This window comes from Vombatus ursinus, unplaced genomic scaffold (assembly GCF_900497805.2).
Source record: "Vombatus ursinus unplaced genomic scaffold, bare-nosed wombat genome assembly UNPS02011369.1, whole genome shotgun sequence".
Taxonomy (NCBI): domain Eukaryota; kingdom Metazoa; phylum Chordata; class Mammalia; order Diprotodontia; family Vombatidae; genus Vombatus; species Vombatus ursinus.
The window spans coordinates 96,629-118,991 of NW_020951147.1; the positions used below are offsets into that span (position 1 = coordinate 96,629).

General features: G+C 47.9%; 1 protein-coding gene and 2 pseudogenes across 1 annotated transcript in view; 1 reads left to right on the forward strand and 2 right to left on the reverse strand.

The window, feature by feature from the left end:
• Nucleotides 1-2,933: 2,933 nt before the first annotated feature.
• On the forward strand, nucleotides 2,934-6,510 carry LOC114038785 (annotated as a pseudogene).
• Nucleotides 6,511-13,735: 7,225 nt separating this feature from the next.
• Nucleotides 13,736-19,197, reverse strand: LOC114038657 (annotated as a pseudogene).
• Nucleotides 19,198-19,376: 179 nt separating this feature from the next.
• Nucleotides 19,377-22,363, reverse strand: part of NADSYN1 (NAD synthetase 1) — a 29,564-nt gene continuing 26,577 nt past the window's right edge. The window contains exons 19-21 of the mRNA XM_027856104.1: nucleotides 21,775-21,903; nucleotides 20,750-20,926; nucleotides 19,377-19,617 (exon numbers count right to left, since the gene is read on the reverse strand). Of these exons, the coding sequence (XP_027711905.1) occupies nucleotides 19,564-19,617; nucleotides 20,750-20,926; nucleotides 21,775-21,903 (360 nt within the window). The 3' untranslated portion in view covers nucleotides 19,377-19,563. The remainder of the gene's footprint in view (nucleotides 19,618-20,749; nucleotides 20,927-21,774; nucleotides 21,904-22,363) is intronic.

Genomic DNA, 22,363 nt, shown 5'->3' on the forward strand with positions numbered 1-22,363 from the left:
GATGCACCTTCACAACAAACATGGGCATTTAGGTGACTATATGACTGTAAGAAGAAGAGACAGACAGGATGTGAGAGTGATGAAGGCACAGAGTGCTGGACTGATCATAGACTTATCCTCTCCAAGCTAAATATTCACATTCAACAAAAGCAGTGTCCCCAAGGCAAAATGACTGCTAGAAGAATTAATATAAACACATTAGAGCTCTTCTCTGAGTGGGAACAGTTTGTTGCTAACTTGGAGAGAAAGTTCAGCCAACACACAGTTGGCAACAGTGGAGCAGAAAAGGGGTGGGCAGCTTTCAGAGATTTGGTGTATAGCACTATATTTGCTCATCTAAGCCAGAACACTCATTTCTGAATATACTAAGAACAGCAAGACCTTGGGCCCCAAAATGGAAATACTCAAACTAAAAGACATTTTCTCTTCATGTGGTTCCCAGTCAGGCTCCTACAGATGTCTGCCTTTACTTTCACAGGTTCATTGGAGGGTGAAGGTAACCCAGTTAGATCTGCCAGGCTGAGGGCAGGTAAGAGGACGCAAGTCAAAAAAGAGAACATATATATATATATACACACACACACATATATTATATACATATATGTATATAATATATATACATATATTATATACATATATGTATATATATATACACACATATTATATACATATATGTATATATATACACACACACATATATATCACCACTTATATCTGAAGGGATGTGGTCCTTGAAGACAGTGAGTGTTGATACATTCTGTGAACAAAATAGGTTTTATTTATATTTTAATAAATCATTTTTAAAAGTCTCCTTTAAAAAAAAGGAGTGCTGTATAATTGATAGTATTGCCAGATGAATTCAAAACTGATTGGACAAGCACAAAAATTAATTATTAATCCTTTGACCCCAAGTTGGTAGACTGTGTCTAATGCAGGGCAACAAGGACATCCGCTTTACCTAGGATGTTTTCATTTTTACCAAACACTTAAAGTAAGGCATAGAGCACATTAAAAAAATTGAAATGACACACAGATAGAGAGGATAGACAACTATGTGAAGACGAAAGGATGTAGAACAATCTAGAAAAGCCGCTAAGTTGGGGCACAAGTAGAGTATGAGACCTTGGGTTTCTTAAAACCAAACCCTCAAAGAGACTAACTCAGCTCCCTCTTCTGTGCTTTAGCGGGATATGGGAGGTATTTTGTGGTACTGTCTGCTCTGCTTTACACCAGGTTCTCAGAAGGTTCCAACACATCACCTCCAGGCTTGCTTTAGGAGAATGAGCAGGAAGACAGAAGAATGAGGAGACTCAGAAAATGAAGTAATGAATAAGGAGATCTTAAAGGGCTTTATCTTGTGTTCAGAAAGCAGTTGGGTCTTTTATTTAATCCTTAAGAGCGTTCAGAGAGGCTGAGCTTGGAGTACATTCGCGGCCACTCTGAGCCATCCGGCCCATTTCTGTAGTTCTGTTTGTCTGAGAGAGGCAAGGACGTCAAGTCATTGTTGTTGCTGTTGTTGCTTGCCCTCCATTCTTGAAGAGGACTATGACTTTGGGGAGGTGATATCATGACTCACAAGTGGATTGGATTTAAGTGAGGCAGGGTTGTGCAAAGTCACCAGCCTCACTTCCTCCTCTGGAGCCGTTGGGTCCAGCGGTGAGATATAGATCAAGTAGAGTCTGGTGAGAGGTAGGGGAGAAAAAAATCAGATATTTGTTGGGGGGTCGTTCTGTTTAAGGTCCAGCACTCTGGAAAAGAAAAAAGGCAGAATTCTCTCACAGAGGTCCTCCTTAAACTGAGGACAACCCCTGAGTCTACCTCACTGGAAAGACGAGACAAAGGTTTAACAAAACTATGGGATTTCACATGCTACAATGACTTTAATGACTCTGTTCCAGTCCATGTCTGAAAAAAACCCTCTCTTTAAGATACCTGACAAATGATAATCTATTCATGGCCTGAGAAACCCTAGTTCAACATTTGCAGTCCTCAGATACGGTTATTACATCTTGTCTGAGCCTTCTCTTCTCCTAGCAAAACCTACCCATTTTCTTCAATGGGTATGTATATGCCATTGTCAGGAGGCCCTTCACCATCCTGGTTGCCCTCTTCTGAGCAATACATTTATGAATGAATTAATAAGTAAATGAACAAATAAATGCATTCATTCATACATAAATGAATAAAGAAATGTCTGTTGCATTGAGTGGTTCAGCCGAGCCTTAAGTGTGTCCACATGGGTCATAGGAGGGAGCCAAGCCCTCACGTATTCTTCTACAGCCTAAAGAAAGAGAAGAGGAAAGAAGAAGGGTGGGTTGGAGGCTGGTCAGGAAAAAGAAAAGAGGAAGTAACCCTAGTCATCTGTAGGAGGCTTATTTCTGTACTGCGCTATAGCACCAGGACAGGAAAAGGGAGAGAGGTACAAGAATTTATTAACCACTTACTATGTGCACTGTGTTAAACACTTTACAAACATTATCTCATTTGATCCTCGAAAGAACCCTGTGAGGTAGGTGCTTTTATTGGCCTCATTTTATATTTGAAGACCCCGAGGCAGACAGATGTTAAGTGACTTGTTCAGGGTCACACAGATAGTAAGTGTCTGAGGCTAGATTAGAAATCATTTCTCACTCTAGCCCAGCGCTCTGTGCACTGTGGCGCCACCTAGCAGCCACCAGAGAGAGAGAGTGGGGAAAAGGAGGCTCTAACTCCTGAGAAGGGGGAGGGGAGAAAATCTCTAGAAAAGTCACTGATGCACTTCCTTGTTTTTGTGTCCTCAGGGCTTCTGAGAGGATAGGGCTTCCTGGGGCTGGGACCAACCACCAAGGCCGTGTCCCCCACAGCTGGGTAGCTGAAATATGTTCATGACGGAGAGAAGTGAAGAGCAAATTTAGTTTCTGGGTCTGAGGCTTGTAGAGAATTTGACTGGATAGGAGATCTTCAATTGCCCCGGCTGGGCTGGTAGAAAACAGCCTCATCTTGTGGTTCCTGGGCTTCCGCATTCCAAGAAACCTCTTCTCTGTCTACACCCTCAGCCTGGCCGGGGCCCGTGCCCTCCACCTTTGCAGCTTTTTAATCCATATAGTGAGCCTTGTTATATTTTTAATAACATTGACATGCGTAAGTTCCTGATAAAGATCACGCTCTTGTTCTACTCTGTGGGCCTGAGCCTCCCGGCCGCGATCAGCACCGAGCGCTGTCCAGCCGTGCTCTTCCCCAGCTGGTACCTCCATCACCGCCCCAAGCGCAAGTCTGCGGTTGTGTGCGCTCTCCTGTGGTCATTGACCGGCCTGTTCCGGGCAGCAGATTTGGTCCTTTGTTATTACGTAAGCAGTCGGGTTCTCTGTCGCAAATTCTCCGGCGTACTGGTGATGTGGTTAGTCCATTTCACCCCAGGGCTGTGCGGGTCCATCCTGACTCTGCTGCTGAGGGTCCAGTGCAGCTCCCAGCCCCGGCAGCGCCCCAGGCTCTACCTCCTGGTCCTGCCTCGAGCTCCTGCTCTGTTGGCTGCCCCTGGCGATCCAAGACGGAATACCACCGTTGAGATTAAATTTCATGACCTATTGGCTCCCTGCGCTCTTGGCCTGCGTGAACAGCAGCGCACACCCCTTCATCTACTTCTTGCGGGGCAGACAAAGGCGTAGAAGAGGGAGGGAGCCCCTCAGGGTGGCCCTCCAGAGGGCTCTGGCGGACGAGCAGGAGTTGGAGGAAGGGAGAAGGGACGCCGGCCACACCAACGCCCGGGATTCGTCATTCTAATGATAGGAAGAAGATGCTCGGGCACAGGAGCCCAGGAAATGAGCTCTCTGCCCCAGTTGCAGCCCCCCTCCCACCTCCCTGGAAGGGGAGCCAGGATTCCCCCCTTGTCCTCTGCTGGTGCCTGGGGTTTGAACTCTAAGTAATGAACAAGCATTTGTGAAGTGTCTAATGTATGCCAGGTACTATGCCAAGAGTTTTACATATATCTCATTTAATTCCCAAAATATGGCTGGAAGGTAGGTGATCTCATGATCCCCATTTTTACAGTGGATGAAACTGAGGCAGGCAGAGATCCCGTGACTGGCCCTGGGTCCCAAAGCTAGTAAGTGACTCGAACTGGATTTGAACTCAGGTCTTCCTGACTCTAGGCCCAATGCTCTGTGCACTCTGGAGCCCCCTGGAAGCTGGAGGCTTCAGGATTTCCTAAACATGGGGAGTGAGGTCCAGGGCTTCATGTGTGAGCCCCAGAGGTGGGCCACTCCAACAGATGGTCCCTGTCCCTGTCCTGGAGGGTAGAGGAAGAGGAAAGACACCATCTAAGCCACCCTGTCTCCCCGACCTCTCCTTGTCAATCGCTGTAAATGAAGGCATAGAGTCAGGAGTCAGATTCCTCGAGGTTCCGTGGGTCATGGCCATCCCCTACCGCAGTCTTCTCTCAGGCTTGATCTATAAGGTTTCCTCAGGCCTCCTTCCCATCTCCCTGGCCAGAACAGTGGCAACTTCAGCTCAGCACTACCCCTCCCTCCATTTCCCACTCCTCCTCCATTCCCTTCCCTCCTCCCACTGGCATCATAGGAGCTGAGATTAATATTTCTCTGCCTCTAAAGGTCAAGGCTGGGGTTCAGCATGCTCTCTTGTTTTCATTCTGTCTCCCCAGGTCTCAGTCTCTCTGAATCTCTATGTTTCTCTTTCTCTGTGACTCTCTCCATTCCAATCTCTCTTTCACACTGCATGACCCAGTTCTTGATAAGGTTGCTGTTTTGGAGAAAGTATTTTAGGTGTATTTTATGACAGGAGAAACCGATTGAGGCCAAGGCAGGGGAAGGGGACACACCATCTCTGACACACATACATATCACACACAACATGCATACAGTATCACACAACATGCATACTCAGCACACATATACACACAACACATGAACATGTCATACCACAGACACAGGTATGTAAGCAATACACACACGCACACACACACACACACACACACACACACATACATGCACAATGAACCATAGTCAGCTCTGAAATTTACAGACTGTGACCAATCATCTAGTCTCCTTTTGAATCCTTCAGGAGCACCTCACTCTCCTCTCAGGTTTTTTCAGGTCCCATCTTTTACCTCATCCAGGTAAGAAATGGTGACAAGGCATCCTCAGCTCCTCTTGTCATCACTCATGTGATGGGCATGATTATAAGCATTAACCAGTCACCAAGGCAGGGAGTGTCATGGGGTGTCCACGGCACCCCACCTTCCTTGGTCATACCATCCTTAATCACTGATACTGATTGGCCGTGCCCTCAGCTTCTCCCATAATTGGTGAAGTGATTGACACATTGATAGATAACACGAAGCCCCCAATAGGGGAAACCTACAGGGTATGAGACCCTGATCGAAAGCTCGAAACAGAGAAGGAAATAAGCATAGATATAGTGTCTACAAAGTGTCAGGCACTGTGCTAAGGACCTGACAAATATGATCACATTAGATCTTCACAACAACCTTGCAAGGTCAGTGCTGTTATTAGCTCCATTCTGTAATTGAAGACATTAAAGCAAATAGAGTAGAAGTGACTTGCCCAGGGTCACACAGCTATTAAATGTTTAAGGTCAGTTTTGAAGGTCTTCCTGACTCTAGGTCCAACACTCTGCACCACCCAGCTAGCAGCTAATAGTTCACACTTTCTGGTCATTGGAAAAGGGATTACCTTCACCACACATGTCTCACTAGGCCACTGATTAAGGGGACATTTTAATCACAGAATCACAGACACAGTGCAAGACCCTTTCTGATTCAGAGACAGAAGTCTCGCTCCTCAGTTTGGGTCAGACTCCCAGACTTGGGCTGGCAAAGACCCAAATGAGGATAATATCTGTAAAAATTAGCACAGTGCTTGGCTCATAGTTGACCTTCAATAAGGATGCCAACTTCCCCTTCCCAACTTCCAGGAAAATAAAGAAAGCACGGCCTTCTCCAGGGACATGGAGATGAGAGGGGACCTACGGCTGAATTTGTGATTTTATTTACCTTGAAGCAGTAAGCAGCCTGCTAGTCTACGCATCTCTACCCTTGTTAGTTCAGTATGGCAGAGGGGGAGCTGGAGACATTGTTCCCGCTCATGCCTGGGACCAGTGGGGAGTAGAGAGGCCTGGCTTTGCAGTCTTTCTCCAGTTGTCTCTCTCTCATCCTCTCTCCAAAGAGGTGAGAAGTCTGTGCCCTCCTGTCCTAGCAGAGGCCTCCTATCAGGTAGAATCCACTGTAATGTTTCTTTGAATAATTGAAAGATTTCTATACTTAGAATTATCACTAAAGATTCTGTTTGTATTGTGGAGATGTCATTATTAATCACTTGTGTTTCTGGAGCTGCTGATGGTTTTGGCATTATGGGTGTGGTTCAGTTCATACTAGATTAGAATCTTCATCCTGGAGTTAAGAATTCCCCGGTTCCTATGCCCAAAGCGCCATCAAACTGTGCATATCCTTTGATCCAGCAATACCACCGCTAGGTCTGTATCCCAAAGAGATCTTAAAAAAGGGGAAAGGACCCATATGTACAAAAATAGTTACAGCAGCTCTTTCTGTGGTAGCAAAAAATTGGAAGTCAAGGCATGCCCATTCATTGGGGAATGGCTGAACAAGTTGTGGTATATGAATGTAATGGAATACTATTGTGCTGTAAGAAATGATGAGCAGGCTGACTTCAGAAAAATCTGGAAAGATTTCCATGAACTGATGCTGAGTGAAGTGAGCAGAACCAGGAGGACATTATACACTGTAACAGCAGCACTATAAGGTGACCAACTGATTGACTTCTCTCTTCTCAGAAATGCAGTGATCCAAGAAAAGTCCAAAAGACTCATAATGGAAAATATTATCCACATCCAGAGAAGGAACTGAAGGAGTCTAAATGCAGATAGAAACATACTATTATAACTTTCTTTGTTTTCTTCACAGCTTGTTTCCTATTTGTTCTGTTTCTTCTTTCACAGCATGACTAAGCTGGAAAGATGTTTTGCATGATTGTACGTATATAACCTATATCTAATTGCTTACTGTTTTAAAAAGGGGCCAGGGGAGGGAAGGTGAGAGAAAAATAGCAATTCAAAATTTTATATAAAACATGAACATTAAAAATAACCTTTAGACATAAATGGAATAATAAAATACTTTTAAAAATTAAAAAGAGCATTAAAAAAAAGAATCCCCCAGTTCCTATTTTCTGATGGACCTCATTCAAACACTCTCCCCTGCCTACATCTGCCTTTTGTATGCACATTCCATTCTTACTTTTAACAAGAAGACAAGGGGATTCCATCATGGAATCCCTGCCTATGCTCTAAAGGGGAGGGGGGGCAGATAAAGGTCCTGCCTCCATCACACACATCTGGAAGCAGTCATATTGAGCCTCTGCATGAGTTGTTTCAAGATTGGACAGTTCCCTCATTCCACCTAGAATGTAGGTGCTACTATTTTACCCCTCTGAGACATGGGGAAATTCAAAGAGGCTTAGAGGAGCTACATTAATTGTCCAACATCTCACAGCCTGTAAGAGGCAGAATTTGAACCCAGATTTCCTGACTTGAAGTCCAGGAATCTATTCCCTCTACCAGGATCTCCACATAATCCAAGAGAATCAATTCATTGGGGCTGAGACATGTGTAAACAGATAAGGTTATATTAAAATGATGGGATTGTTCCTGGACCAAAGAAAAGATTGAGGTTTTAGATCTGCATTATTGTCAGGAGATTGATAAAGGACAAAGGCAGTTTATATGATTACTATTTAGACATTTTTAATTGTCACCAAGTCTCTAAATATCCCCACATTTGCTATGTGTCTGCTGGTAAAATGAACCAAACTTGTATCGCTTCTCTGCTTAATAGTTGTCTTCACTGATGAAAAAGGTCTCCTTGCCCTCAGCCAGGTTCATTGCTTGGGATTCTGGACCTTCTTAGAAGGTTGATGCTTGACCACCTACTCAGGAAAGGAAAGGAGAAACAGAAAAGGTTGCCAGGGTAGCTGGTGCAAAGATGTCTAAATAAATCTACTTTCTACATGGGAACGGTGGCAAGATTGGAGCAAAGAACACATCCGCCTCACCATGGGAAATCTGGAGATAAAGTGCACTATTTGTCACATAGGATATTTAAATCAAAAGTCTAATGTAGAATCTGTTTCATCTTTTTCCAGGTCTAGGCAGCATCACCACCCCCACCCCCAGCCAATGAGACAATGGCTTCATCATTTCAAAGCATCCTTATCTTTCAGCACTGAACATGACTGGAAGTAGCCAGGGCATTCACCATCTCTGAAATACCAAAGTGATAAACTAGCAGATTGGGAGGAAAGGAGGCAGGCAGGGACACAGTGAACAGGTTCCATGGGATGACTAAGATGGGGTGCCCATGAAAGATATCCCTCCCTTAGGATGCTGAGCAGTCTCAGCTGCAGCCTCCCTCACAGAAAAGACAGCATCCCTACCATCCTGGTACCCAAGGAATCTTCTATGAAACTGTCCCTGAGGCTGTGAGGTCTAGGACCTCATGTGTGATTCTTTCAAAGGAGAAAAACTCCCACAAATGAGCCCTGCCCATGTCCTGAGGGGGAGAGAAGGAATGTCATTTTCTCAAGCCCTTTGCCTGCCTTTTCCTGGTCAGTCTCATTATGTGGAGGGATATGTTGCCCTCAGGCTTCCCTCTGCTTCTTTTATTAAAATGATTTTTATTTATTTAATTAAAAATTTCTCAAATTCATGTGAAAAATTCTTAAGGATTATTTTTTTTTTCAATTTGGAGCTCCAAATTCTCTCGCTCTCTCCCACCCTCTTCCCTCCTTGAAAAGGCAAGCAATTTGATATTGATGCTACATGTGATGTCATGCAAAAGATATTTTCATATTTACAATGATTCAAAAAAACACAAACAAATAATACAATAAAAATAAGGAAAGTTTAAGACAAGTGTTCTTGAACCTGCACTCCCTGTGGAGGTTGGTAGCATTTTGCATTATAAGCCCTTGGAATTGTGTTGGATCATTGTCTTGATCACTGTAGCTAAGTCTTTCATACTTGATCATCCTTACAATACTGCTGGTACCGTGTACAATGTTCTCCTGCTTCTGCTCACTTCATTTTGCAAGAGTTCAGATAAGTCTTCCCACATTCTTCTGAAACTCTCCCACTCTGCTCATCATTTCTTATTATGGTTCAGTCATTTTTCAGTCACATCTGACTGTTTGTAAACCCATTTGAGATTTTCTTGGCGAACACCTTTCTTGGAATGGTTTGCCATTTCCTTCTCCAACTCATTTTACAAATGAGGAAACTGAGGCAAACAGGGTTAAGGGACTTGCTGAAGGTCACATAGCTCATCAAAGTCTGAGGCCAGATTTGAAACTCAGGAAGATGAGCAGTTTTCCTGAAGGCCACAGCAAGTGGAATCAAGAGTTGGACAAGTCCTTGAGGTTTCCTGTGTAGCAGTACTGTCCGTTTAAGGACTAGGATTATTGAAAACTGTTCCCTCGGGGGAATTATCTCAGCATCTCTCCATGATTTGCTCATGGCCCTCTTCCTCTGATGCTTTGTGACCTGCCCACTTCAGTCCCATGTGGTTCCCCAGGCTAGTATTCTCAGTGCTCAGACTACAGTTTACCCATTTGTTCCAAATCAAGATCTACTTAATGGCTAGGCTCTACCCATGAGCTCGTCAACTTCTCTGAGATGCTGGCTTGGAAGGGAAGCTTGGGTCAAAAGCGGAAAGACCCTATTGAGAACCTAGATGCTAGCTGGAAGTCTTGGTCTTCCATATCCCAGAGGCCCCTTTAGTTTCTCTGCCCCCAACCTCTCACACATCATTTGGTTTTTGAGGACCTGGCCTGGACCTGATTCCTTCTACTCTCATGCCATCAGGTGATACAACAACAAAATCAGAATAAACAGAAAGAATGATCAGAATACATTATGCACAATTATAAACTAACTAAATTGATAACAAAAAGAAATAGAGGAATACCTTCAAAAGTGTGAAATACCCAAATTAAATTAAGATAGAGATCTTAAATAACCCAATCTCAGAAAAGAAAATAGATCTAGTTGTAAAAAACAAAAAACAAAAAATTACCAAAGGACAAACTCCTAGTCCCAATGGATTTACAGGGGAATTCTATCAAATTTTTAAAGAATAATCAGTACAGCTAATGTATAGCTAGATAATCTGGTTTCCCAGGAGCCTCCCTTATCATAAATAAATATTTGTTAATGAGAAAGCATGAATTTGAAAACAACTTTTAGTAAAGTGATGATCTCTCATTGCTTTCCTGCTCTCTAAAAAAATGTCTTACCCAAGCAGAGGAGGCACACACAAACATAAGCACACATATACATGCACATACGTACACAATATATATGTGCACACACAAACACACATGTGTGTACATGCATATCACGGCTGCTGCAGTGGTGAGCATGAGACCGGCTCAGTGCTCAGTAACCTGGAGACGCATGGATGAGGTGGGAGACAGCAAGGTGGCAGAAGCTCCGTTTATTGAGTGCAGTTAGCTGACTTTTATGGCCCTAGTGATGCATGTTCAAAGCGTGATCCCCCTGTGACAGCCAATCATCAGGTCTGCTGGAGCTCATGTCAGGACTCATCTCCCAGTGAGAGGAGAGCCAAACCAACCATGGGAGCTGCATGTCAGCAAAGGAGAGGTCCTGGGAGACTTCCTTATTTTTGCCACGCAACTATGTTGTGACCCTCAGCTTCTACTGATAGAAGCTAGAACTCCCATGGGAAAGTTCCCTCAACAGAGCTCTCATGAGACCGTGAGACATTCACCCTAACACATGCACGCGTACACACATACAATATATATGTACATACACACACATATGTACAAACTTAGACATGCACATACATATACAATATAAATACACATATGCATACACATACACACAAAACATATACCATCTTGCCTGATAGGCATGAAAAGACTTTTAACAGGCTGTTTCTTTACTTGTTTTTCAAAAATTAGAATAAGAACATCTGTATTAGGTAAAAAATTAGTGATAAAAAGTAGCTAAATGGCCCAGTGGATAGAACTCTGGGCCTGAAGTCAGGAAAACCTGAGTTCAAATCCAACCTCAGATACTTCCTAGATATATGACCTTGGGCAAGTCACTTAACCTCATCCTAGGTTTCCTCATCCGTAAAAAATGAGAATAATAGCCCTACCTCTCAGAGTTTGTAATGAGGATCCAATTTCAAAAAAAAAAAATGTGATAACATTTGTAAAGTGCTTTGTAAACCTTAAAGTTAACTATTATTAAATCACACGGTATTAAATAACGTGTCTATAGATATAGATACATATATAGAGAGACACACTCACACATACACATACACAAACACAAATGCAAATGTGAAATAAACATGCTTCCATGGAACAAATTTTGTCTCATTCACTTTTCTTGGGATGAGGAAGACATGGCTTTGAATCCTACCTCAGATATTCCTTGTGGGACCCTGGAAGGCCACTTAGCCTCTGTCTACCTCAATTTCACCATCAGTAAAATAGAGGTAATAGCAGCACGAAAAGGAATAACATCTGGAAAGCCCTTTGTAAAGCTTAGAACTTTAAGAGAAGTCTGAGCATGCTTATTCAATTGCCTTTTCTTAGATCTGATGCTTTGTTCTTTCCTGTCAAGGCCTTTGTGGGTCTGGACTCTGTCATCCCATAGGGTAGATACACTGACCAGCTTTGTGTCACATGAAAACCTGTGGAGTAGGCCAGCTGCGCCTTTAGTGAAAACAATGTCGGAGCTGGGGTTGGGGGGGGGGGTTGGGGACTGCAGTGTTTCCTCTCTGCCCCCTCTGTGCTCCTCTGGATGAAGGCAGATGCTCCCATTTGCCTCTGGTTTCCTTTCTCCAAGCCTGCCTCCTTTCCCAGGCCTGAGGGGGGTTCTAGAAAGATGCCAGATCCATCAGATGGAGGGGAGAGAGGGAAATAGGGAGGGGGAGAAGGGGAGAAGGGGAGTGAGAGGAAGGGAGAGAGGGGGAGAGAGAGAGAGGGAGGAAGAGAGAGACAGAGAGACAGAGACAGAAAGAGAGAGAGAGAGATGTGATCTCATGTCACCCTCAAGGAGGTGAGGCAGAATTGAGGACAGGGATATATGCAGAGCCACCCATGGAATTCTACTGTGCCCCTCAGCAGTGACCTCTGACACCCTCATGTCCATGTGTCTCATGGATTTAGGGTAAAACTTAACCGCTAGGAACCCCACACTCAGTTTTGGTCTCTTTCTATCCCCTAGGGTTTCTTCATGGCAAAAGACTGGGCAGGGGTGGGGGGTGGGGTCATAATTAATCATGAAAGATATTGACTCCATTTATGTAGACAGATCTTATTCTGAAAAATGGGATCTGAGGACATGGTGCCATAGGCAAGCTAATTCGGTGCCCGCTTGGGTGGCTGGATGCCCTAATCAAAGAATGCCCTGGCCCAAAGTAGATACTGTCGCCCATTTCCTTTCCCCCAGAAGAGTGGGATGAGCTAGGAGCAGCTAGGTGGCATAGTGGATAAAGCACCCCCCTGGAGTTAGGAAGACCTGAGTTCAAATCCAACCTCAGACACATAACACTCACTAATTGTATGACTCTGGGCAAGTCACTTAACCCCAATTGCCTCATAAAAAAAAAAAACGAGCTGAGCCCTCTGGGCCTCATTGCCATTGAATCAAGGTACACAAAGATGGCCTTTAGAGAGCTATTGGGACCTGCAAGGGACATTTGAAATCTTTCTAATCCAGCTCCTTCATTTCACACACAAGAAACAAGAAGCTTAATAAGCTCACTAATTTGTCCAAGGCCACACAGATTCTAAGGAGCAAAGGCGAGATTAGAACCCAGGCCTGTTGAGTTTGCTGTCTATGACTCTAATGCTCTTGATGCGGACCCTCTTGTAAAACTGAGAATTCTAGACTTTTCTTCATCGTAGTGAAAGCAGAGGGCAGACACTGGGAAAGAACACGGCGGCAGAACCCTCGCCTTCTCCAATGGAACAGGGCAGCAGTGCTGGACACAGCTGAAGCTACGGCTGGGATAAAAAAGTGCCTTTTCTCCTCAGGCTTTAACAGGCGACACAGAGCAGGGTAGGGGCTTTCACCTGAGGTTCCTTGGAGGTCTGCAGATGGATTTCAGGGCATCTATGAGGTTTTAAAAATACAACTACTTCAATATAATTGACCTCCCTTGTAATTCGGTATTTTGTTTTATGCATTTAAAAACACGCTTCTGAGAAGAGGTCCATTGGCTTTACCAGACACAGCAGAAGAGGCCCACACTCACACACACACACACACACACACACACACACACCCGGTGCAATGTAATGAGAACCAAATCAACTTGGATATAGAAGGGAACTGAAGCCAACTCCCAGCTTGGCCACAAGCTAAGAGACGCCAGTCTGAGCTGTAATTCCCTCCACAGTGAAATAGAAATGAGAATACTTTCAGACCCCACCTCAGGAATTTGAGAGGAAAGCTCTTTGGAAACCTAAAACCACACACACACACACACACACACACACACACAGAGTTATTAATCTATTAATAAGCATTTATTAAGCACCTACTATGTGCCAGGCACACTGGCACACTGGAGATACAAAAAGAGGCCAAAGACAGGCACTGCCCTCAAGGAGCTCATAGTCTAAAGTAGAGACAACACGCACAACATAATAATGACGTTATTATTTCTCTACATCTCTCCTTCCCTCTTCCGGCAGTCACAAGCTGATGTCTCCGCGATCTCTGTGTGTGAAATCTCTCCCTCCTCCCGCAGCTCTGCCTCATCCTTCAGGGCCCTCTGGAGAACCACCCTGAGGGGCTCCCAAAATTTCTGCTGCCTAAAGCTCCCCACAAAGAAGCAAATGAACGGGTTGATGCTACTATTCACACAGGAGAGTGTGTCAACGATGAAGTATGGCAGCTGCCCAGTCCTTGAGAAAGGTGTGCTCCCACCAGGACAGAAGAAACCAATAGATGCTGAAGGGAAGACCCAGGAGGAGAAAGATGAGGACCGTGACCAGAATGACAATGTAGATCTCTGGAGACCGACGTCTCCGTGAGTCGCCCTGGACCCTGAGGAAGAGGGTCAGACTGGACACACACATCAGAAAGAACAGGGAGAAAACCAGAACAGCACTGGCTATGGTGAAGTCGTAGCAAGCCTGCTCACTAAACTTCCTATAAAAGAAGCCACAGACTCGGTCCAGAACAGGGCGCACACCAACATGGAGGTGTGCTTGGGGCGCTGGCCTCGGTACCAGACAGGGAAGAGGATGGACAGAGAGTGCCCAGTGCAGATGGCCGCCAGCAAGCTCAGATCCACAGTGTAGGAGGAGAACGTGGCGCGGGTCAGCACCTTTAGTGCAGGAAAGGAGGAATAGAAGAACCAGGTGTCATAAAAGGGAGCCGTGGAAGACCAAGTGTCATGACAATCTTTTGAAATGTCAGCTGCAGTATAAAACACCTGGCAAGAAAGGAAGATGAAATCTGCCCCAGCCAGGTTGAGGACGTAGACAGAGAAGGGGTTCCTCTTAATGCGGAAGCCCAGAAGCCAGAGGATGATCCCATCGCCCACCAACTCAACCAGGCTGACAAGCACAGTGAGGTAGGGAATGATAATGGGTAGCGTCTTCACATCGGTTCTGCTCCCTTGATATGGTGTCGTCCCATTTCTCTCTGTCTCATTAACATCATCTAGTTTCCAGGAACGTGGTGTGGAAGTCTGGTCCATGGTCACTGGACGTGGCCTCAGCAAGGCTCTTCTGGCCCCAGGGACACACCTGTGAATAGAACAGAATAACCAGAAAGACACAAGGAACTTAGTATCACCCAGACCACAGCAGGCGCGAGGAGGAGAATGTGGAGACATGCATTATGGGCAGGGGAGCCCGTGGCCCCTATACACTTCCCCAGACCCTGTCTACACTTCATAGTGATGTGGTGGGCGTTATGAAGACAGAGAGGGACATTCACCAACAATCCCCCCCTCCTGGGGGAAGAAGTGTCTTTTTTTTTTTTCCCTTTATCTTTCTTCATTGCCCATTTCCCATTCTTGCAACTGTTGGGTCAGGCCAACTCAATGCAATTTGACAAGGATGTGTAAAGTGCCTGGACACCATGCTCGGACCGAGAACAAAAAGATGAAAACAAAAAGAGTCTTGGGGTACATAGCATGAGCAGATAATTGAGGAGAAGCAAGAAGTATAAGATAATTTGAGAAAGGGAGATTTGGCTAACAAGGCGATGGGTCAGTAAAGGTATCTCATAAGAAACTGTGCTTCGGATAGAGCTAAATATTCTCAGACACAGCCGTGAGGAAGAAGTGAATTACAGATTTGGTACAGCAAAGACTCAGAGGTAAGAGACAGGCTGCCTAATTCAGCCCTGGAATTCACACTGAGGAAGTACCTGACCTCTGAGGTCTCACCTTCTGACTGGAAGCCAAAATCCCCACCGAAGGAGGGCACTGCTACCTCTCCGGCTGCACTTGAGACTTTCTCTTCCATGCTTTCATTTGTGACCCTACCCCCTTGTCAGCTGTTTCTATATGTTTTCTTCTCCCATTAGAATTTAAGCTACCTGAGAGAAAGAAGGATCTTTCTTTCTTCTTGTATTTGTATCCCCACCACTTAACCCAGTATCTGACACATTCATGTTGTTCAGTTGGGTTTGACTCTTTGAGACCCTGTGGACACCAACACTGTCCATGAAGGTTTTCTTGGCAAAAATACTGGAGTGGTTTGCCATTTCCTTCTTCATTCGATTAGGACGAATTAAGTCCAATGACTTACCTAGGGTCCCAGCTAGGTAAGTGTATGAGGCTGGATTTGAACCTGACGAATTTGTTTTCGTTTGGGCATTTCAGTCGTGTCTGACTCTCTGTGACCCCATTTGGGGTTTTCTTGGCAAAGATACTGGAGTGGTTTGCCATTTCCTTTTCCAGATCATTTTACAATGATGAGAAACTGAGGCAAACAGGGTTATGTGACTTGCCCAGGTCACACAGCTAGGAAGTGTCTGAGGCCAGATTTGAACTCAGGTTTTCCTGACTCCAGGCCCATAACTACTGTGCCACCTATGAGCTTAATAAAGGCTAGCTGATCATCTGACTTCTGATCACATCTTAGAGTCAGTCACTAGAAATCGGCTTGCCAACCTCCCTATGAGGAAGAGGAGGAAATTTTGTAACTTTAATGTGCAAAGGAGTGGGTTGGGCACCTCAGCAAAGGGATGAGAGACTCAGCCCCTACCTGACAAAAGCTCATGCTAAGATTGCCTGATAGAGACACTATCTGTGGGAGAGGCAGAGCCAGAAATAAAAGCCCCGTGACAAGGCATGGCCAGGCTAGAGTTACGTGCGTCATCCTGAGTCAGAGGAGCGTCACTGGTGGACGAGGCCAGAGATAAGAGAGCTCCTCATCACAGGGATATGGCTCAGACCTGAGATGGGAGTCTTCTCAGGGAAGGAGCCCAGCTCTTCTCCAAGTGCTGGCCCAACACAATCAACGGAACCAACACAAGATGACTTGAGGCAAAGTATCAAAGAGCCCACTTTTGAATGTGCACTGTCTTTAGGGGCAGGAAACCCTAAGAGTGCCTGTACATCCCCCACCACACACACACACACACACACACACACACACACACACCCTGGCTATACGGCTTCTATGGATTGGATTTGTGCTGGTAATGTCCAGCCGCATCCCTCAAACCCTTGGGTAATGAGAAGGCAGGGGAGGGGGGAAGCTTCAGTGAAGAGGAGAGATATTTAAGAGAGAACCAAGATGATGAAGGACTGGGGGGTCAAATCAACTTCAGGGTATCCCTCCAGAAGCTCAGGAAGCACTAGGGGATTGTGGGCTGATGACCCAAGCCCAGAACTTTCTACCAGTGGGGAGAAAGGATGATGCGCAGACCAGGTCTTGAGGTGTCTGGTGGAGAAGTGGAAACATGACAGAGCCATGCTTAGGGAAAGCTGAAGGGCTAAGTGCATGGACACCGTAATAGCCTGAGGCGGCTGCTGGGGGAGCAGACCCAGGAACCACATGTCCCACTCTCGCTCCCCTGCCCCATCCCAGAGGCAGCCTGTATAACAACATTTTTTAAAGAAAAAAGGGGGAGGGGAAGAGCCAACCAATCAATACCTCAAAAAAATCAACATCTTGCACCCATTAACCTTGCCCCACTTCAGCAAATGAGGATTCCCTGTGTGACAGAGGCTCTCAGGAGCCAGCTCAAGGAAAGCTGGCCAGTGGGGTAAGCAACCCGCACACTTCCCCAGGGGTGGTGGGAGAGGATCCCCAGGGAACAGTGCAGTGGGGTGCTGAGGACAGGTCCAAACACATGCTCCCCACCCCCTGTGAAAAGGAGCCCACATGTGCCCGCTCAGCATCACCCGCCAAGGGGCCAGAGGAGCACGCGGCTAAAGGGAAGGACCACTGTCTGGTCCGGTGGGCGATAATAGCAACAGTCATAATAAAACACACAGGGCTTTGAGGTCGGTGAAGCCCTAGATACGTATACATGGGGATGTCTGTAGATGTAGAATTCCATCATTCTTGATCTTCACAACAACCTTGTGTGATGGGTACTATTACTACCCCCATTTTATAGATGAAGAAACTGAGGCTGTGGGAGGGAGGTTAGCCCAGGATCAGGCAGCTGGGTGTCAGAGGCTGGGTGTCAACGGGGTCTTGCCGACTCCAAATTCGGTGCTGTGACCACTGCACCCCCTAGAGGCCACGGGGTGTAAGACATGCCCATCTTTCCCTTCATACGCCCATTCTCTGCCCCCAACCCCACCAAAAAAAAAAAAAAAAAGTTGATTTAAAGGTAAGCTTAGTGCAGCTGACTGATAATCATGGGGCTAGGGAGTGGGGTGGGAGACGGGTCCTGGACACTGAGGGAGTCAAGTCATCTGTCTGTGTCTTGCGCCCTGGACAGGGCTGGGGTCAGTCTTGGCTCGAGACGCATTTGGAAAGGTTACTGCTCACTTTTGACACTTCCACGTCTCCCCCCGATCCCCAGAGTTACCAGGGTAGTGCCCATCAGGAAGGAACGGGTCGGGGTCCCAGCCCCCTAGCTCTCACGGTTGTGAAGGCACATCCAAGATCCCCCACCACCACGCCCTACCTTGACTCCCCCCCCCGCCCCCACCCTACACCCCAGCCTGGATGATAAGTCCAGAGTCCAGAGATCCAGGAAAGATCTGGGCAGGATAGAATCCTATGAGTCAGTCGGAGGTCACTGGGGACAGTAGGATCCATCCTATGGACATTCCGAGTAGCCATCGACATCAGTCAGACTGCAAGGACCCCTACCTTACAGTGTTCCACCTCTGAGACCCTTAGACCCCTTCGGGGAGGGGTCACATCTCACTGAAGCCAGCTCTGGGTTGACCAGTAGCTTAGCCTCCATCCCAGCACCAATGGAGCATTCTGAACCTCACTGGGGGGCAGAAGGAGCCAGGCTGAATGTGTGTCTCCTGCCTGGAGAAGCACACACCTGCCAGCCCCACCTGAGCCCCCAACAGCTGTGACTTCCTTGAGCTCTCCCCCATGTCCTGACTGCTTTGTGGGAGACTGCTTCATTTCAGGGATAATGAGGAAAAAGACTTACTGAGAAAACTTCAGGGACCCGGGGGTCACAGGCTTAGTGCTGGCAAGAGCTGAATCCGCCCCCCGGGAAGCGGGGTCACCCGGGTGCTCTCCATCTGTGAGGTGGAAGGGGAGTAGCCACTCTGAGCCCCTCCATCCCTCAGAGCTCGCCCAGGAGCAAAGGTCTGATTTAATTTAAGCACCAACAACTGGGACGTCCCCAGCCCCCTAATGCTCCCCAACACCAGACTGAGAGCAAGAGGTAGGATTAGCCCGCCATGCCCACCTTCCCTATGAGCGCTTCCTGGGCTCCAGGGTGGAGCCGGTGGGAAATGACCCATTACCTCCTCCCCCCAGAACGCTCACATCTGTCTCCCAGTGTTTTTCCTTCTTTATAAGTGATAAGAGTGAGCTCAAGCCTCTGGGTCTATCATGCCAGGTTAATTGCATTCATGAAACCCTATTGCATTAGCAACCTCCCATCTTTCCTGACCCTGATGGCTGGGTTTCCCAGGAAGGTGGTAGGAGTTTCCTGTTGGTTGAGAGCTCTGGCCTCTCCAAGAGCCTCGGGTGGACCAAGAAGGCGCTTTCTTCCTGCATCACTGAAGTGTTTATTAGCCTAATGTCACTGTAAGAAATAAAACTCCCCAAGGAATGTGGGATCACCCACTGACCTCAGCTGGAAAGCAGGGGGCACCCTAGGGCCCCAGGAAAGTCACCCACAGATTTCGGAAGAACAGTAAACGTGGATTTTTATTTTAGACAGTTTTTGTAAAGAACCAGTGCAGGCAGACCTGGGTGTCACGCCAGCGAGCGTAATCTTAACATGTCGTTTCAGAAAGAGAGAGAAGAATAACCGCTGGGGGAGGGGGGGAGGGGGAGCGCCTATGCGCCTGCGTCTCAGCGAGGCCAGGGCCATCCATCACACCAGATCGTCAAAGTCCTGATCCCCTTCCGCTCCTTCCAGTTTCATTACCTGCAAGGAAGATGGTGGAGGTGAGAACATCACACACAGGCAGTACCGCCCTCTGAGTGAACTCGGAGAAGGCTCAGACCCCACCCCGGGGCGGTCTGGAGAAGCTTCGGACCCCTCTCCAAAGAACGCATAAGGTAATTCCAGATGACTTTTATACCGGGCTCCACGTTATCTCATTAGCTCCTAACAACCTGGTGAGGGAGATACTGCAGGTATGATCAGCGTGCCTATTTTAAAGATGAGGAAACTGAGGCTCAGGCACCTGCCTGAGCCAGCACAGGTAGAACACGTGGAGGACCTGAGGTCTCCTGGACATCAGACCAAGGCTTTCACGGGGGATGCCCTCTGTCCTCATCTGTCTTATCTTCCCACTGAATGGTCTTGAGTTCAAACCCTCCCTCCGACAGTTACTAATTATGTGACCACTGAGGGCAGGCCTCTGGTTTCTTATCTGTAAAATAACTATACCTGCCTTTCAGGGTAGTTGTGAGAACTAAGAGATAATCTCTTTAAAGTCATTTGTGAAGAGCTAGGTAAACACTAGCTAGTGGTATTATATATGGTTAAATGGAACCCAGGCCTCCAGACCCAAGGCCGAGCTGCACAGTCATCCAGGGAAGTCCCTGGACCCCACATGGTCACGAGCTGCATGCTCTAGGTCCGTCCCGCCTCGAGCCAGGGCCAAGACTGGGGGCGGGGGAAGGAAGACGGTCTGGCAGCTCCCACATTCTTAGATGGGCTAGATGTCAGCAGCAGCCTGAGACCCCAGATCCCAAGCGGGGCGGCGTGCAAGGTGCTGGGGGCGTCTGTACAATTGAAAGCCGCTGTCTCTAGAGCTGAAAGCGGCTTTCACGGACTGTGACTCTGAGTGAAGAGTCACTTCTGCCCTGAGAGCCGTTTCCTGCGCATAAAATGAGGCTGCTATCAGCTCCTTTCTCTCACTCCTCCTTGTGAGCCTCAAAGGGATTCTGCACGGAAGCCATCTGGAAACCTCCAAGAGCCAGTGGTCATCAGCACTGCCCCTTCATCGAAAGGGTCAGCCAGCATTTACAGAGGCTCCCAGCATCTCCACAGACGTGGGCCAGGCGTCCTGGCAGAGCCCGCCTGGGAAGGGCCCGGGCTGCGGCCTTACCTGCTGGTCGATGCAGCGGAACTGCCAGGGCCAGCTGGACTGGTACAGGAAGGGCCTCGGGTCAAACCTGTTGTCATCCGGGCTGTAGCTCTCAGCGTGATAGGACGGAGTGAGGGTGGTCATCTTGTGCCTGTTCAGCGAGTACTTCCGGAAAAAGTGTTTCACCTTGTCGGCCACCTGGAGGACAAAGCACCAGGTAGACGCCCGGGGGAGCCTCTGGGGTCCAGACAACTGGCCACAGAGTTTAACATGGACAGAATCACGAATCAGGCTCACAGGGAGCCCAAAGCCGGGGAACGTGGGGCAAGGGTCTAGTTGGGAGTCAGCCCCAGCCAGACCCGTGTGGCAAGTCTGAATGACCCAGGTCAGGTTTAAAGGCGCCGCCTCCCTGGAGGGCAAAGACTCCTTACATTTCTGTCTCTGTGCTGGGCACGTACTAGGGGCATGATAAATGCCCGGTGGGATTAGAAGAGCACCCTAGGCAAACTGGGGTCCTTGAATGTAGTGACAATGGTCTAAAGATTATTAAGCTACCTATGCCGTTGTTATTACTTTCCAGGACCCTGGACTCCTGAGATTCGTGTCCCCGAGGGCAGAATCTGTGGGCCCCCCTGCACTCCAATCCCGCTTCGGCCCCTTTGCTTGACTGAATCCGATGCAGAACTGGGCCTCCCCCACCCCGATCACTCCAGCGTCTTCCTCCATTAATTACTTCCCACTTAGCTTGTCTCTGGCTTGCCTGGTACAGATTAGAAACTCCTCGAGGGCAGGGACCGTCCAGCCTAGTGCCTGGCACACAGCAGGACCAGGCAGGGGCTGAGAGGGGAGACGGCCAGGAGAGGCGCCCCAGGACAAACCGGGCCCTTTCCCTCCCACTGATGCGTGACCCCCTGCAGACAGACACCAATGGTGGGCTGCCCGTGAGCCAGGCAGAGGTGAGCGGGAACGTTTCCTAACTGGGGGCTCCCGGCGGAGCCGAGGGGCCGGCCGGCAGCGGGGAAGGGGCACGCGGGCCACTCCGCTACCTCTCGGGGGGTACAGATCTCCTTCCACATGTTGATGAGTTTGCAGAACATGCTGTACGGCCCGGCCTTCCCCACCTTCCTCAGTCTCCCAAAGACGGTCAGCTCCTTGTAGGTCACCCCCATGTCTTCCTGCGGAAACAAGGAGCCCCCCGAGCGTGAGGAGGTCGCTCAGGACGGGGGGGGGGCAAGGCCTGGATCCTGCCTCCCACCCTCAGGGGCCGCCTCCTGAGCTGGGCCCAAGGCCAAGCCAGAATTTTGCCAAGACCGGATCAGCTGTGAGCTCCCAGCAAGGAGACGCCTCTGGGAAGGCGAAAGGACGCTACGAGCCCCGGGTTCGAGCCCTGGCTGTGTGACCCCTCGGTCGCCCTGTCTGTGAAATGGGGATACCGGCTGTACCGCCTACCTCGGAGGCGCACAGCCCTCACGAGGGAGCGTCTCTGCCCCGGGAGCCACAGGTGTCCAAAGGCCCACGCTCCAGGTGAGGCCGCCCAAAGAGGAGGGCGTGCCGACCCCGGGGCCACCCCTTGCAGGACGAGCCAGCTGGGGGGCTCGAGGGGGAGGAGCAAAGTTGGGCGCCAGGAAAACCTCA